Here is a 17,474-nt window from a genome sequence, read left to right on the forward strand (position 1 = left end):
CCCCGGCCGGCCTCGCCCGCCACCCGGACTTCGGGGCAATCTTGCGAACTGCGTCGCGCCCTCCCGGCGCGGGGGCTCGAGCGGCCGGCAGCCTCCCCCTCTGTCTGGGGTCGGGGTGGTTTTGCCTCGTCGAGACGGATTTGCGCTTTGCCCCGTTTCTGTGCAGTTTTTTCCCCCTCCTGCTTCTATGGGTTTGAAAATGGAGGCCGACGACGCCGACAGCCCGCCCCGACGCGCCTCGGGTTCCCGATTCCGCCGAGCGCTGGGCCGCGGTTCCCGGCGCTGAGGGGCCGCCCCGCTCCGCCGCCCGCCCCGTCCGCGCAGCCCGCCGGGCCGCCCGGCGCCGCCTTCCAGGACTGTTTCCTCGCCCTGGTTTGTGGAGGGGGGGCGAAGACTGAGTTTGAGACTTTCTTTTCCTTTCCTTTTTTTTTTTTTCGTTTCTTTTTTTTGGAGAAGGGAATTTCGTCCCAAATAAAAGGAATGAAGTCTGGCTCCGGAGGAGGGTCCCCGACCTCGCTGTGGGGGCTCCTGTTTTTCTCCGCCGCGCTCTCGCTCTGGCCGACGAGTGGAGAAAGTGAGTATGTGCCCGCCGCCCGCGGCCACTGCGGGAACTTTTCCTCCGAGGGGCTGCGCCCTGTTTGCGAAACCCGAGTTGCCACCGTCGCAGCTGTCGGGCCCCCGGGCCCGGGAGCGGCGGGGCGGGGCGCCCAGGGACCCGGCCAGAGGCCCGAGCGGCTGCGGGCCCGGGCTCAGCGCATCCTCGTGCGCGGGGCCTCGCGGGCTTTCTCTTTCGCTGTCCCGGGAGCCCTGCCCGCGGCCGGCTCACTCGGCAGCGTTCGCTCCCCGGCGGCCCGGGCGCTGGGACTCCGTCGGGGAAGTTGGGGCCGGCCTCCCGCACCTCGCCCCTCGCCCCTCTCGGCGCGCGGGGCCGCTCCGCACACGGTGCTGGCCCCGCGCAGCGCGCAGACAGCGGTGACAGCTCCCTCGGCCGCTCGGCGCCCTCGCTGCTGGGGCAGACTTGGTGCCCGGTGGCGGGGAGCCCAGCAGCCCGTGGGGTGCAAGCTGCCCACGACGGGGAGGTGCCCGGTAGGGGCCCCGCAGCCCCAGGACACGTTTCCAAACACCCCAGCGCGGCCTCCTGCCGCCCAACGTGCTTTGCCCCTAGGGCTCCTGGCCTTTCCCGTCACTTTCGCTTGGTCCGCGGCGAGTTACCTGTCCCCGGCTTCCCGGGGCTGCTCTGTGCGGCTCGGGGGTGGGGGCAACGTTCCTGCCTAGACAACCCCCCGCCCCCCATGCGGCCTCTGGAAAGATGCGAGGTCGAGGGCCCTGCATCATCCAGGCTCTTCCGGGGAGCGCGTCCGGGGCCCCTGGTTCAGAGGGTCCTGGGACCTTCTCCCAGTTTCTACTCTCCTCCTGGCGGGGCTGGAGGGGTGGTTGAGCAGCATCCGCGTGTGCGCGAGTGGGTGTGCGGTCGGGGCCGACGTGCATTTCCACACACGTGCTCGCAACGCGGGGGTGTAGCCGCTGCCACACGGCCGCGCGGGGACACCTACACGCCTGGCCCTGGCGAGAGGTGGTGTGCGCGGCGGTTCGCGGAGCGCCAGGGTCTGTGGCGGCGGGGGTGGGGAGGAGGGGGTTTTGTTTTGCGAGCGCGGAGCCCTGGCCTGGGTTTTGCGGCCAGCGTTGTGTCGCACTCCCCCCAGCTCCGCACTTCCTTTGTACACAGTTAATAAGCAATGTCGCTTCACGCTCGCTATCGCTTGCGATCAGATAGCTTTTGTTTTGGTAGCGTCGGGTAGGGGTAGGGAAGTTCGGGGAGGGAGGAAGAACTTAGGGCCCCACGGTGTGTGGAGAGAGGAGGAGGAGGAGGGGGTTTTGCTCTTCTCAAATTTAAAGTGTCGCTTACTGGTACATTCACGACGGTGGGCAACTTGAACACGATTAAAGTTTAAATGCGGTGGCAGAACTGGGGCTGGGAACGATGAGGGCGTGTGGGTCGGTGAGTAATGTTTGCCGAGGGTATGCAGGTGGTGCCAATTAACTTTGAAAAATCACGACTGAGCCTTGAAGAGTGAGGGGGAGAATCAAGAGGCAGCGGGGGCTGTCTGGCCCCATGACGGGGGCAATTCCGAAAGGCTGTTTGTGTCAAGCCTTCTTCAACGTCTTGTAAGAAATGCGTCCATGACGGAGTAAGAGCAGACTTTTGTAGAATTAGCGTGTTTACTGCGTGGAGTACAGCGCGGATTGAGGCCGGACCTTCCACAAATCTGAGCTCTCCTGCTCTTTGTTTTCTAAACTTTCAGCTCACTGGATTGGGCGAAAGGCTTTCGGCTCCCTTCTAAGGCTTACAGATGGTGTTTAGGGGGACAGAGGAGGGTTTCTAGCCTTTAAAAGCTAAATATAGTTTAGAAGACACAGGAGAGTTAATCCATTTTATTATGGCATGCTATTGAACTGTGTAGCGTCCTTAGTTTTATTATTTAATGTTAGTAAGTTCCGAAATTCACAATAGCAGTGATGGCCTTGCTTCTCCGAGGCAGGAGTCGGGCATTTTAAAATAGGATGTCTTGCTGTTTGGAGCGATTCTTCGTGAGAAATATTCTTTGTAAAAGGCGGCTCTTTCTTGAGAAAACAGGCAAGAGGGGAAGGGCTATTTTAATGTATGTTTATAATCCCAGTAGCCAAAGCTTTTCTTAAGGATGCCTTGAAATGGTTGATTTCTGAAAACCTGGTGGGTGGCTAGAAGGCACCCCAAATCCTGATTATGGTTTGTTGAAGTTCTAACTCGGTCTCTGCCCCTCCCTACAGCTCTGAAGTTTTGAGGAGTAAATGGTATGCTCACTGTGAGCGTGAGATCGGTTTTTAGTCCAAAAGGTGCAAGAACACTTAACTCTGGTGGAAATAAACTGAGTCCTGTTAGAGACCCACATTCTTTTGGCTGTCTAGTAGAGTAATGAAGATTGGGGTGGTGTTGGTTCCCTATTGTATTGGTGTATTTAGGGATTAGTGTTTTCTCTTTGCCTGCGACAGTAGTAGCGTGATTTCTTTATCTTTAACCTAGAAAACTTAGAAGTCTTTGAAGCAGATGAAGTCATACAGACATGTTTGTTTTCTATCAATATAATGCGAACAGAGCCTCTAAGTAGGAGAGGTTTGGAAGTTATGAGTGATAGCCAAAATATCTGATGACTTTCTATTTTTCAGTCAACGTGTGCTGTAAACATATTGTGGCCATCTCATTAAAAGGGTTCAGTCATCTTTCTGCCCCAGGCACAGTCATATCCTATTGTCAAAGAAATATAGGTATGCGAAAGATTGGTATTTAAAGAAGTTGGTGTTTTATTACCAGAAGAAGAGCCCAGAATAAGAAGTTTGGAAAGAACCTAAATAGCAAATTATAGTTTAGATTCTCCAGAGTGAAATAGCAAGTAAATGGTGCTTTTGAGGACGGATGGGGTGTGGGTCAGGATTTGAAGTTTAAAAGGTTATATGTTTGATATTTCAGAAGGATTAGAAAGGTCTAACCTTAAGAAATAGGCTAAGGTTGACTGGAAGAACCTTAAGACATCATGCTAAGTGAAAGAAGTCAGTCGCAAAAGACTACATATTGTATGATTCCATTTATATGAAGTCCAGAATAAGCAAATCCAGAGACAGAAAGTAGATTAGTGGTTGCTTAGGGCTGGGGGAGGAGGGAATGGGGAGTGACTGCTAATGGGTACGGGGTTTCTTTTTGGGGTGATGAAAATGTTCTAAAATTAGATTGTGGTAATGATTGCACAACTCTCTGAATATACTAAAAACCATTGAATTGTACACTTTAAATTAGTGACTTTTATGGTATGTGAGTTATATCCCAGTAGGCTTTTTAAAAAATATATATGCTAAGTTTGAAAAGAATGCATTCTGTTAGTTTGAACGTAGAAGCTAGATTAAAATTAACTAAATTCATCCAGCAGGTTGATGTCTCTCTTTTTTTTTTTAATATATGGAGTTTTTCAGAGACATGAACTACAGCAATACAACAAACTGATAATTGAAGTTTACGAGTGATAGATAATCTGATGACTTTTTTTTAAAATCATGTGCACTTTAAACATTGTGACCATCTCATTAAAAGGGTTCAGTCATAGGAGAAATGAACAGAAAGGAAAAAGAAATCTTGCTTATCCATAGTTCAAGTTAAGGATTGAAGGGTTGGATTAAAAAAACACAAATGCTTGTAAGTAGATTTGTGACAGTAAAATCCTTAACTGAATCTGAAACGATGTTGGTCTTTCCAAGATTAGAGTTTAGGAGCTGAGTCTGGATGGCTTTTTGTGTTTCCAGTTTTCTTACATATGTTTTCCAACAGAGAAATAATGTAGCGTTTTAAAATGGTAAAGAGTTTCCACTCTCCTTTTTGATATCCAGTGTTAACCATCCTGGTCGTAAAGACTGAGGGTGAACTGTTCATTTTAATATAGTGGTTTTTTTTTCTTTGTTGCTACTTTTATTTCTTAAATAGCTTTGGAATCTGAGCAGGAGGAAGAATCTTTGTAGGATGCAGTAGTTGTTTCAGACATACACTAATTTTTTTAAAAAAACAAAATTTCTTATGGAACAAAAGATTTAAAAATATAGCAAAGGCATTTTTTGTTTTTAAACTGTTATGCCTTTATCCAAATTTACCTTAGCCTTTTAATAGGAAAAGACCTAGAGAGTAATTGTTGTTTACTTTTGTTTTTAGTCTTTGTCTAAGGCTTAGTTTACTAATGAAAATGTTTCCTGCCTGTTGTATTGTTGCAAGATCAGGGCAGTAATGAAAATCAACTGTATCATTTTCACTTGTCCCCTTCCAGTTTTGCCAAGGGGAGTCCTCAAGGGACACTAGCTTCCTTTTAAATCTGGTTTCATTTGTTTTGTAAGAATGTGCTGTATGAAGCAACTGAATCCAGCCAGCACCTATTGGGCACCTGCTGTATGAAAGCTGGACCCTGTGCCCGGGAATGCCTGAACCTACAAAGAAAGAGGACTTTGCTTTTGTCTTTGGGGTGTCGTGAAACAAAGTTGCTCGAAAATTCAGATCTTTTTCAGACTCAGCACAGGATACATAGTTTTCACATAGACAGCAAACAGCATTTAAAGCCCTTTAAAAACATTTCTGTAGTCTTAAGATATGAAGCAGACCAATGTTGTTGATCTTCCGAAGGCTTGTGTGCACCATTTTTGCCTCATTAATACTTTCCTTCCTATTGCAGTGTCATTGCAGGCTGTGACATATGCGAGACATTCGCCCATCTTGATCAGCCTTGCTGCCTTTTTTAAATAATATTGGTTATGACAATTGTGATTAAAATGCGCAGTGTTGTAGTTACCTTTTGCCAAAACTTTAGGAGTTACAGGTGTGTACATGAATGTTGCATAGCATGTTTTGAGTTGTGAGGAAGATGGGATTTATTTCAAAACTTTTCTGGATTTACACATCGCTTAGCTTTCTGGAAATCATTAGGAAACTTTCATAATTTTAAGGCTTTGCATAATTTAAAATAACTTACTGCTTTTAAAAGTGTAAGGGGGTAAGAATGAGATCGAGCAGGCAATTAAATCTTGAAATCTTTTTAAATTGTAAAACATACAAGCCATGTTTCTCTCTGGGTTACAATTTTCTTGGATTTGTTTTCAAAACTCATTTAAAAGTCAACCCCAGTTCACAGAAGAGGTATTTGTGCCCGCGGGCCAACTTGCTTTGAACTGCTTTTCTTAGCCAACTTATGACAGGTGCTATCTGAGTCCAAGAGATGCGCTCCTCTCAATTGTACTAAATATATAATAGTTGCACACGTGCTGGGGATATAGTTTCCTGATTTCTCTGTCTGAGATGTTCTGAAGGAAAATTCGGAACGCTTTCAAGACAGCCAAGTGAATAATGTACGAAGCACTCTGACCCCTCCTGGAAAATGGTGTTTGGCATCAGATTATCAAGAGGAAGTTTTCCAATTATTTGTAAAGATACGATTTGGCTTAAACTAAGGGAGGTGGTACAATAATCCCGATGTTCGTGCACATTGAGACCTGTTGACATTTGGGGAAGATGACTGATTTCCAGCATTTGGAAAGATGAAAACCTTGAAATATGTGCGCTCCCCACCCCAACCCTGTGGATCTGTGAAAGAACCGATTTGTTCTGAGGAAAGGGCTTATGTTTGGTATAAAATAGTTAATAAACAAAAGATCTTTAAAAACAAGTTTGGTTGTTATCCCAATAGGTGCCTATTCCCTTGATGTGATGAAGTTTGTTTATTTTATTGAATTGCCTTGGTCTAATTTGACTCAAAATATTAACAATATCTTTGATTTTGAGGCTTTTGAACTGTGAAGAATAAATTGTTTTCTATTTTTAAATCATCCATTTTACTCGTTGTAAAGTCCAAATATCAGTTTGGAAGATTTCCCTACTTTTTTCACTAACGCCAATTTCACTTATGGCTTATGAAATTGATTAATTTCAAGATCTTAAGGAAATACTGGTATTTCTTTACTTGAATTGAGAAATAGTTTCTTCTCCCTCCTCTCCTCCTCAATAAATGCATGTTGACCACTCATTGGACTCAGTTCTTTAAGTTTGAAAATTCATTCTGATACTGTAAAATACCTTACATAAGTTTTTAAAGATATGAGTCAAACCATAGAAGTTACTTGCTATGTTTATTTAAAACGCTAAAGAAACAAACCTAGTAAGCAAGGCTTTCAATTTTCTTTCTTTTTTCTGCCCTGGACTACAAGGATTTTTAAACTTATAGGTTGCTCTTCGGATTTTACTGGAATATAACAGAAAGTAGTTTCTTTTATGATGAGTGCTGAATGCTTCTGATTGCAGTAACTTTACAGTGTGTTGTTGCTTGTTGTTGATGACTGGGGAAAGTAAGTAGGGAAGCAGGGACTGCCTTTATTCTCCTGTTTCTCCTCCTCGGTCAGTGCTGGTGGTGTGTCCATGGAGCTGAGTGACTTTGTCCCACATGTGATGGCTGATGGTCTTGAAGCCCACACTTTATCTGAAATAGTCACAGGGAAAATGTGCATGCAGATGACCACTGCCACCAGACACTGCAGAGGTAGCTGTGCCTGCTTTAAATTGCACACATGGTAATAGTCTGAAGTCTTTTGTTTTTCTTTACTTAAAGCGTTTGTATTTTAAAGACTTTAGAAAGTAGTCTGTTCCTAGTCCAGAAGGTTCTTGGGGGTGGGGGGACTGTATTGTTTTGTCTCACTCCTCACTCAGCCTCCTTAACAAGACAGAAGACGGGCATCTACTTCAGTAATAATTACATAATAAAAACGCCATTTGTTCAAAATTGTGTGTGTGTATTTCCATCCATTCATCCACATTCTGAGAGTTTTAAATACATTATTATTGATAGTTTGTATGGCTACTTTCCTTTTAACCTGGCGCTAGCTTTCTTTCAGCTGGCTTTGGAATTGTCACTTTAGTAAATCCGGTGTATGCATCTTGCTTTTTAAATTACTCTTGACACGGGATAACAGACATATTTTGACAGTCTTAAAGCATAAATGTTTTATAGAGCAGAACTTTTAAATTTCACTGAGATATTTTGGATGCCTCCTTTCAGCTTGTCCTCTCATGTAAAATGCAGTCAGTGGTTTGTCTCTGTAAAATGGATTATTGAAAATACGTGTTTGACTAAGTAAATGAGACAGCGCCAATTTGAGTTAGGCACATTTTAGTTAATAGCGCTTTAAGGAACAGAAGTCTGATGATAGTTAGGGAGAGGTGAGTTTATGTATTAACAGTGTTTCAGTTTTCCCAAATTTGACGTATCTGAAAGACCTTTAATAATTTCCTGGAGAAAAGTAGGAAGCGTCGAGAGGAAGCCCAGGTGAGAGGTCTGTGACCCTCCTGGCTGTATCAGCTTGCAGCAGTTTTCTAAGTCATTAGCTGTTCTATTTGGATTGTAAAATCCTCAACGTTGTGCTCAGATTTATCAGTGTCATCCTGTATTCATTCTCCCCACCTAATTTTCCTGAGTCTCAAGTAGTAGGATAATATACAAGCTCAGGGTTTGAAAGAGAAGCACAGATTGCCATGAAAAGAAATGATCAAAGAGAGCAGTGACAGAGGAAGATGTGTTGCTCAGCTTTCCTTAGTTCTGTTGTCTGATTTCTGTGGATAATGAATTCATGGCATATGTTAGGTCACAACGTCGTATACTTCTTTTGTTATTGTCACCTTACCTGGGTGATATATTTGGGATTTTCTTTCTAACATGTATGTACCTTGATAAGATTTTCCACAGCAAAGTTGGCTCAGGATGGGATTTCTAGTTAAATTTCAGTTCTTCAGCCCATCCTTTCCTGGGGAGACGGGTTAATTGAATGTTTCCTTTCCATCTCACTGAGTCACTTGAAATCATTCAGATTTGCCCCTGTTTCTGGCTCCACCCTGGTCCAGTCCAGACCTGCATCGACTCTCTGAGGAGATGTTCATTTGGCCTCTGAGCTGGCCACTCCAACTCCTGTGCGATCCCTCTAGTTCAAGAGATTTGCCAGCCCCAAATTCTCAGCATGTGCCTTTTGTGGTGCCGAGTCATCGTCCAAGAATCCAGTCCAAGGCTCCTCATCCTGGGCTGTGATGAGGATGAGCAACTAAGACATTGCTGTAGGGATCCTGTGTTAATTCCCAGCACTCCCCAGCCCCCTTGCTTTAGCTCTGTGGTAAGTAAGCTGTGCTGGTCCTGTCTCCTTGATTTGGCTCCTGTGTTTGTGACCTGGCACGTTTCTCTGCTTTCTGCTCTGCCACCCCATACTGAATGGTGGAGAGCGCTCCTCTAGAGCACAGCAAGGTTGCCTGGTTCCGGTTTCTCCTTCACTTCCAGTTAGTTCTCTGGCCCCCAACAAGTTCTTTAACTTTTCTGAGTCTCAACAGAAATGTAGAGTCTTAAAATAATTGAAGGAGAATTTTCTCCTTTTCTCACTAAACAACAAAATAACATTTTAACATATGTTTAGAAAACTGTCAGAAAAATTGGGCAGGGGGGCGAAGGTAATTTTTTTCATTTTTAAATATCTTTAGGTTTCAGATAGATCTGTGAGATAGAGACAAGATTGTAACAGTGTAAAGGTGGGACACTCATTATTTCCCCCAAGTATGTTTCTATGGTTTTAATAGATCTGAGATCCCATCCTTTAATTTCTAACTCAGATTCCTTTTCCTTCATGAAGCTTTTCTAGATCACCCTAACTTCTGTAGACCTGACTTCCCCTTTCCTCCTTTTGAGTTCATAGCCACCACTGTGCTGGTTACATGATTTGTTGTGTCTTGTACCTGAGCTGCTGTTATTACTTTACAAGGCTATAGAGAGCATTGGAGCCAAAGAGCTGGGTTTGAATCTTGGCTCCTCAATAGCTAAGCTCTCAGGCAGATTATTTAATCTTCCTGTGCCTCAGTTTCCTCATCTGTGAAACAGTAATTTTAATAGAACCTATTTCATACATTTATTTGTGAAATTAAATGAATTAATACATATGTCAAGTCTTTAGAAAGGAGGCTGGCATATACTAAGCCCTCAGAGTTTAGCTTGCTGCTGCTCTTATGGACATGACGTCCTTGAACAGAGATGTTCTTTGGATAGTGCCAGAAATGTAGACACACTTGATATTTGACTGCCCTTGTCAACTTAAATGTGGTACGGAGCCTGGCACACAGTAGGTGCTCAATAAATGTTTGTTCTGTAATAAAACTATTTTGCTAAGGTGCTTTAACAAGATTACAATTTGCTTGTTAAACACAGTTGTGTGGTTTTACCTTTTTTTCAGTAAACAGTGGCCAGCCCCTGCAGTTCAACTTCCATTTCAGAGATCTGTTTATTATGCTTTCTCCCTTAATCCTTTCATTTGTCAGTTTCTGCCAGTGCCTGAGAAGTGTCCAGTGTGCACTTTGTCCACCTCACTAATGCCTAGGCGCCATCTAGTGGCCAGAAAGGAAACTCAGCCCCTTCCGCGACTGAATTAACAGTGCCCTAAGGATGAAGATAGCCAGCCCCCACACTCCCTTAGATTTTGCTTTCTGGCTTGCTTCCTGGAAACCCGGGTGCAGAAAAACGTGCAGACTGCAGACTTCTGTAGAAACCATTAGGATGTGGTGTTGGATTAAGATTGTTCTATTGTGTTGGTGAGCTAGCGTGAGAGAATTGGGGTCTTCCTAAGTTATGTAAATAATTTTGGCAGAGTTGTTATATCCAGTGTGCCGTTTACAATTCAGGGTTTGAGATTTTTTTTTACAGGACCTTAATAAAGGAAAAGTTCTAAAATATACTTTTGAGATTAGAGATTTAAAAAAAGCCTATTGATTCATTTTGAAAAATAAAACAAGATTTACTTTCCATTGCTCTATTTAAATATGTGGTAACACTTTAATTATCATTCTTATACGTGTCCCCTTGGGCAATTTTATGTAGTTAAGATGCTCACCAGCCCTAAATCCAAATAGAGAACAATAAACACTTCCGGTCCTGGCGCTGGGTCTCACATTGGCTGTATTTTGTTAGGTATTTTTTTGTATTTGGTTTCCTACTTTTTTTGGAATCTACTTTCTCACTTCCTTAGTTGAGACTAACAGTGTATAGGTGGTTATTCAGGTTTACATTTCAAAAGATTTAGCCTCATTTCCCTGTGATTGCCTTTTATTATTTTTAATTTGGAAATCATTTGTTTGCTATCTGAGAGAGGACTGGACCTGCCATCTTCTCAGACGTTTTGAACAACAGCTCTGGCTGTGAAACAGGCTGTACTTATTCCAGTCTCTTTGCCTTGGCAGGTGGAAGCCCCTGTGCTTGGAACAACTATAGTACCAATTTGCCCCCTGGCAAACTCCTTTAAGAATTAGCTACAGTTTCACCCTCTGTGGTGGCCTTGATTCCGCATGCAGGATGGCCCCACAGCACCCTCTTTATATCTGTTAGTGCACCACCCCTGTATGGTTTCCCCCACTGGCTGGGGAGGGGAATGCTACCTTGGTCATCTTTGAATTCCCAGGACTTGGCCCAGTGCCTGATGCATAGGAAGACCTCAAGAAATTGAAGACTTCTTAAAGGGGTAACTCCCCCCACCCCATTCACTTTGAAGCACTCTTTACAACAAATTTATTTTCATAATGTCTTTATAGCTCTGCCAGCTGAAACATTTTATCACACCAGTTACTACTACATAGAACTTGAAAGCAGTACAGTTATCTTTAAAATCATTGTTTTGTCAGGCTTTTTGCACATTGAGGTGAATAGAAATCTTGGACCTCCTGGAAACGTCTCTTGTGAGTCTGGCCCTGTGTCCAGGTTGCCTCATCCCTGTGGAGGGAGAGACCTTGTTCGTAAGTTCCCTACAGATAGGGTTTAATAAATCGTTCATCCACACCAGTTGTGTTGGCGGTGGACTTGAAACCATGGGGGAGCTGGGCGCTTGATTGAAGGTAGGCAGTCAGGTAGACTGTGCTGTGTCGTGGTACCCAGCATGGCCTGGCCCAGCATGGCCTGACGAGGCTGGGTGGGTGCTCCCTCCTCTGCAGCTGCTGACTGCTCATTCGCTCTCTTCTTTCTGAATGACAGCGTGGGCCTGGGCCTTTACTCATGGCCTTTCCAGCCTTCAGATCCTGAGACACAAGGCAGAGAGAGATGGAGCTCTTAGGAAGGTCTGGTTGGAACCAGCAGAATCACTGTGAACAGACATTTGCTTCTGTTTCTTGCACTCTTTTCTTGATGAGGCCAGCAAACTGTTGCACTGGATCCTAGCAGGAACAGTAGCCAATCTTATAGGCCTTTCCTCACGTGAGTGCCCTGTCTCCTTTCGGGCGCTGGTCCAGGCCTCTGACGGCCTCATTCTGGGGCCATTGCAGGTGAAGCCTGCCCCCTGCTCCCCCCACAGAGGAAGTTTACTTGTCTAGGATGGTGTGAAGAGGACTCATGAATGTAATCAACACCTAAGAAATTATCCTTAAAAGCTTCATACTCCTGAGGAGACTTGTGAGGCGGGATATTTCTTACAGAAAATGTAAACATAATCATTTGAACCTGGCATGTTAATTTCAAGCGTAGCTTGTAAAAGAGTATCTTGTAAAATCTCCATGTGGATGTTGCACCGGGTGGATGTGGACTCAGCAGGACAAGCCAGGACAGCGCCTGCCTTTCATCTGCCCTTGTCGGTGGGGTTTGCATGTGCGCGGTGCTGCCTTTGAAGCCCGTCCCCTCAGATACCTCTCTGTCTCTCTCTCTCAGATACAGAGAGGCATATGGGAATGGGACCTATAGGCCTCAGTGTCCCCATCGGTAGTTTGGGATAATCCTGCTCTATCTGGGATGATGTGAACATTAGCAATGATGTATCTAAGATGCCCAGCAGAACCGGCCAGTAGAGAGCATCCAGCAAATGCATGTTTTTCTGCCTCTTCTCCACATGCCGTGGTAGCCCTGTTGGACTCTCTGTGGGACTGCAGTCCTCCTGCTCTGCCCCCAGCACCGGGCATTGTCCCCGCTTAATGATAGAGCTGCTTTCCTGTATCAACAGTGAGGGTTTGAGCTCATGAAGTCAGAGCCTCAGGCCAGCCTCTGGAACCACTAACCAGCCTGTCTCGCTGCACCAGAAGAGATGCTGTCTTTAAGTATTAAATGGGCTGGCTCCCAGGGATCCTTATGTCCCAGGTCGTCTCCTCAGTTGAGGAGGAGGGGTGGAAGGTGAGGAAGATACACAACCCTGCGTTTGGTGTCAAGGCCCCCAGTGTCCTCAGCTCTGAGGACAGCATATGAAAAACAGGCGTGATCTTTTTCCTCTCTCCTCAAGGAGCTTACTCCCCAGTTAGGAAAAGTCAGACACTGGTAAACAATCCCAGGCGATAATGTGTTCAGTGCTAAATTATGGGACTCTGACTAAGGGTTTGTGGAAGTGTGTGGGCTGTAGGGGTGGAGTCACCCAGCTACTGAAGGGCTTGAGACGTCTTGAGGGAGGACGTCTGGTTTTAGTGCACCTTGAATGTTTGAGACTCGGGGTCCCAGGGGACAGTGCCCCAGGATGGCAGGGCCTGTGGGGGGTTGTGGTGGCAGTGCACACCGATGGGGTGGAGCAGGCATCAGAACCAAGCGCACTGGGAGACGGGCCTCACAATGGGTAGAGAGTGGGGAGCTTTGAAACCTTTTGAGCACTAGAGTGGATCCGGGGACAGGGTGTGCTGGGGAGGCTGCCCTGGCCCTTTGACGGGGTCAGCATTGGGAGACCAGAGATGGACACCCCAGTGTGAACCCATGAAGGTGTAGAGGGGGGAGACCCAGGAGGAGCATCTGAGCACAGCCCTTCAGAAATGGCGAAATCATTCAGCTCTTCTCTCTCCCACCACCTCCCACCTGCCCTCTCCCCGACTTCATGAAAGCTCCCATGGAGGAATGCTCACCTTTGATGGAGGCATCAGGGGTACCTGGTAAGATTGAGGACCAGGTTACCACCGTGGGAGTACTGCAGCTTCCAAACTTACTCCTCTCCTCTAAAACTAAAAGTAGGGGGGCACTACCTTCTAACTTTCTAAGGGAACCAGTTTAGAGATGACCCTGGTTTCCATCTGAGCTGTGTCAGAGGGGCCGGGTAGCTCTGGGCTGGCTGGGGCATCCTGGGGCCTTGCTGTCCTGCGGTTGGGGGTGGGAGGGGGCTCTGCCCCCCTGCAGTGCTGGCAAACCTGGCAGGGCTGTTTCCAGCCCTCACCACACGGGCCGGGAGGGGTGAGGAATGGTTTGTTTGAAAGGGGATGCCAACTCTGCGTCCAGGTCTGGGCTTTGCTACTGGTGCTGTTTAACTCGTGTTGATTTATGTTTGTAACTCGCCTGGGCGCATTGTGGTTCTCGATGAGAAGCCGTCGCCGGTCCAGAGCCCAGGAGTGGTGCTGGCGGATTCCTGCTGCCTGTTCTGCAACTGGAACTGTTTTTGCCTACAGATAACAGGAAAAGACACAGTAAAGCAAGATGCTTCCTTGGAAGGTGGTATCACTTAGCCTGGGGGCTTTTGTATTCTGTTCCTATGATCAGGAGAGTGAATTCTGAATTTTAAATCATTTTTCAGCTGTTCCAGCAAGCGGAGCCTAAGCATCTCAGACAGTCTGTTTTCTCCAATTGGAAGCAGGCCTTCTGCTGTGTCCCAGATCACTTTTCCCCCAATTATGTTTGATGGTCCGGATTCCCTTTTGAGATTTGAATTAGAGCCCAGAGCCTCTCAAAATGAGAAGTCTCCTGGTGGACTGTGCCTGAGACACCTGTTTCCCCTCTCCACCCCAGTTTCCTCATCTGTAAAATGGGAGATGATAGTGGCACCCATCGCAGAGGATGGTTACAAGTATTTCACGAGTGAACACACGTGAATCCCTTAGAACCAAGCGCCTATCCTAAGCACTAGGGGTTAGCTGTTATTGTTATTAAGGGTGAGTGAAATATATACATTGGACATTGTTTACTTCCTTTAAAAAAAAATTGGTACCCTCCTGGGTGTGTGTGTACTGATGTTCACTCTTGGCTGCCTCTGCCTTTTCTGGCCTTACGTTCAGACCTTCATTGTACGTGGAGCAGTTTCACAGGCGCTCTACGGAGCGCCTGTGAAACCACCTCTCTCCCTTGAGTTCCTTTCTCTTCCTGATGCTCCTGCCTCCGGGGAAGGGTGTGACGCATTCTCCAGGAGAGGGATTATCGATCCCAAGAAGGCCCATGCGTCAGGGGGCCCAAATGACCGAAATGAGTCATTCACATAGTGGTGTGAGTGGTGTACATCCCAGCCCTCTCCTCCTGCCTCAGGGGCGGTAGGTAATGAGGGGTCATGCTACCTCCTGGGGACGAACCAGATCTGCGGGGTCAGGGGCATGAGAAATGGGAGTGGGAGTCATATCCTCAGCCAAAATTTAGGACACAGGGTCTGAAAAACATGGATCTACTTATCCGTAAAAACTAATTAAAAGATTTTAAGTTACGAGTGGGTAAAAACCGAGAACCTGGGGCCCTTGTGGGTCGAGGGCTGTTTGCAGGGATGGGAGTCCCCAAAGCCTGGGGCCCTGGGCTGCCGGAGAAGGCTCAGTGGAGTGGGAAATGGTGCCTCATTAGTAAACGTTTTGCTGGAGAGCCTTCCTCTAGGTCACAGGAGGACCCGCCCTCCTGCCTTGCTCCCTTGGGTTGTCTCTGTTTTCCAGGATTGGGATTCAGGCCTCATCCTGCTCCAGTAGCCTGTTAGGTGGACTTGGGTGGTCTCGCTAGGGGGCCATCACCTATGGTGGTGTTTCCAAGGGACATGTGTTTTGAACCCAAACCACCTACTAAACCAACTTAATGAAACAACTCATTGTAAGTGATGGTACTGTTTACCTTCTGTGAGAAAAGCTCTCTTAGGAAGAGGTGTTAATTCCTTTGGTTTAAAACTTATTCCTTGAGGCCAATAAGCACGTGAAAAGACGTTCAACATCACTAGTCAGGGAAATGCAAATCAAAACCACAATGAGATACCACTTCATACCCATTAGGATGGCAATTTTCAAAAAATTGAAAATGACAGTTGTTGACAAGGATGTGAAGAAATTGGTATGCTTGTGCCTTGTTGGTGGGAATGTAAATAGTGCAGTCATTGTGGAAAACAGAATGGCAGTTCCTCAAAAAATTAAGCATAGACTTGCCACCTGATCCAGCAATCCTACTTTGAGTATATACCTCAAAGAATTGAAAGCAAGGAGTCAAATAGATATTTGCACACCCATGTTCATAGCAGCAAATAATGATTTGTAATAGTCAAAATGTGGAAGGAACCCAAGTGTCCATCAATGGATGAACAGTTAAACAAAATGTGCTACAAATAAACAGTGGAATATTATGCAGCCTTAAAAAGGAAGGAGATTCTGACACATGCTATAACATGGATGAACCTTGAGAATATGTTAAGTGAAATAAGCCAGTCACAAGAAAACAAATACTGTATGATTCCACTTATATGAGGTCCCTAGAGTTGTCACATTCACAGACGTAGAAAGTAGAATAGTGGTTACCAGGGACTAGAGGGTTGGGGGGAATTGGGAGTTAGTGTCTAAGGGGTACAGGGTTTTAGTTTTCAAGAAGAAAAGAGTTCCGTGGATGGTTGGTGGTGATAGTATCAACAATGTGAATGTATTTAATGCCACTGAACTGTACACTGGAAAATGGTTAAAATGGTAAATTTTGTGTTTATATTTTAAAGAAAAACAAAAACCCACCTTATTTCTTGATTGGTTCAACCGTGAGTGTATACCATGTGGGACAGGGGAGGAGACAAATTTAAGACGACCAACCCCTGCCTGTGGTGGCCACAGTTGGGGAGCCAGGCCAAGGGTATTGCAGGTGCCACGGGGACACAGCAGAGGACGTGCGAGGTCAGGGAGGGCCTCACCAAAAACGTAGATCTGAGCTGAGTCACCAGGGATGGGTTTGTTTTCCATAATGAGACAGTATCGCAGATAATGTTTTCCTTTCAGGGAAAGCAAGTCAGGAGTCAGACTCTCATGCCATCTAGTCACAAATGAAATTTATTGCTAATCAGCCATGTGATGTGTAATTGCTTTTTCATTTTCTTAGTTTTCCAGAAGAGAGATTTGTTTAGATATTTGGTTCTCTCACTGATTATACTGGAAGTTTTTCATTTGTTTTGACAGCTCAATTTTTTATCGCACACTGACTCCTGTGTTACATAGGGAGCCCTGAAGGAAAGGGACTGACCTCTGCAAACAAGAACGGAAGGCTCTCAAAAGTAGGAAAAAGCCAGAGCCTTCACTTTACAGAAGAGGCAGCTGGGGCCTGGAGAGATGTGTTGCCTGAGGGCACAGGACATGTGCTGTGTGTCGAAGGCCAGGTCTACCTGTCCGCCATTCCAGCAGATACTCTCTGGGGCCGGTTCTTGGTACTACCTTGTCATCCTCTAGTTTAACCAGGGGTCAGGGCTCAGGCCTGGACCTGCTGGATTCCAGCATGACTGGGAGGGAGCCAAGCCTTTCTGGTTGCAAGAGGAGTTTTTTCCACCCTGTTTGGAGGAACAGCTCTTCTTAGTCTGGGCCCTGTGGGAGGAAGCTCTCTGCTGGCAGTTCCTCCAGGTCTGGAAGTCAGACTGGCATTTTCCCTGCATCTTGGAAGCAAGCCCAAGTGACCACTCTTGTCTTCCCCTGGACAGGAAGTATTGTCACATGACAAAAAGGAGGCGTGCCCCTTCCATGGGTTGGTGATACAGCTTATAGAGCTGTAGGGTGTCTGCGCCATCAGCTCAGGCTGCTATAACAAATTACTGCAGACAGGGTGGTTTAAACAATGGACATTTATTTCTCACAGTTCTGGAGGCTAGAAGTCCAAGATCAAGGTGCTGGTGCAGATCCGACGTCTGGTGAGGGCCACTTCCTGGTTTGCAGATGGCCGTCTTGTTGCGTCCTCTCAGGGTGCAGAGAGAGAGAGGAGAGC

General features: G+C 46.1%; 1 protein-coding gene across 2 annotated transcripts in view; it reads left to right on the forward strand.

The window, feature by feature from the left end:
- The first annotated feature begins 6 nt into the window (after positions 1-6).
- IGF1R (insulin like growth factor 1 receptor) overlaps positions 7-17,474 on the forward strand; it is a 291,412-nt gene continuing 273,944 nt past the window's right edge. Inside the window, exon 1 of one of the 2 annotated variants that reach the window (XM_046654424.1) lies at positions 7-574. In XM_046654424.1, coding sequence (XP_046510380.1) covers positions 481-574 — 94 coding nt within the window. In that variant the 5' untranslated portion in view covers positions 7-480. The remainder of the gene's footprint in view (positions 575-17,474) is intronic. The other variant, XM_046654425.1, reaches the window with a different exon arrangement.

This window comes from Equus quagga, chromosome 2 (genome assembly GCF_021613505.1).
Source record: "Equus quagga isolate Etosha38 chromosome 2, UCLA_HA_Equagga_1.0, whole genome shotgun sequence".
Lineage (NCBI taxonomy): Eukaryota > Metazoa > Chordata > Mammalia > Perissodactyla > Equidae > Equus > Equus quagga.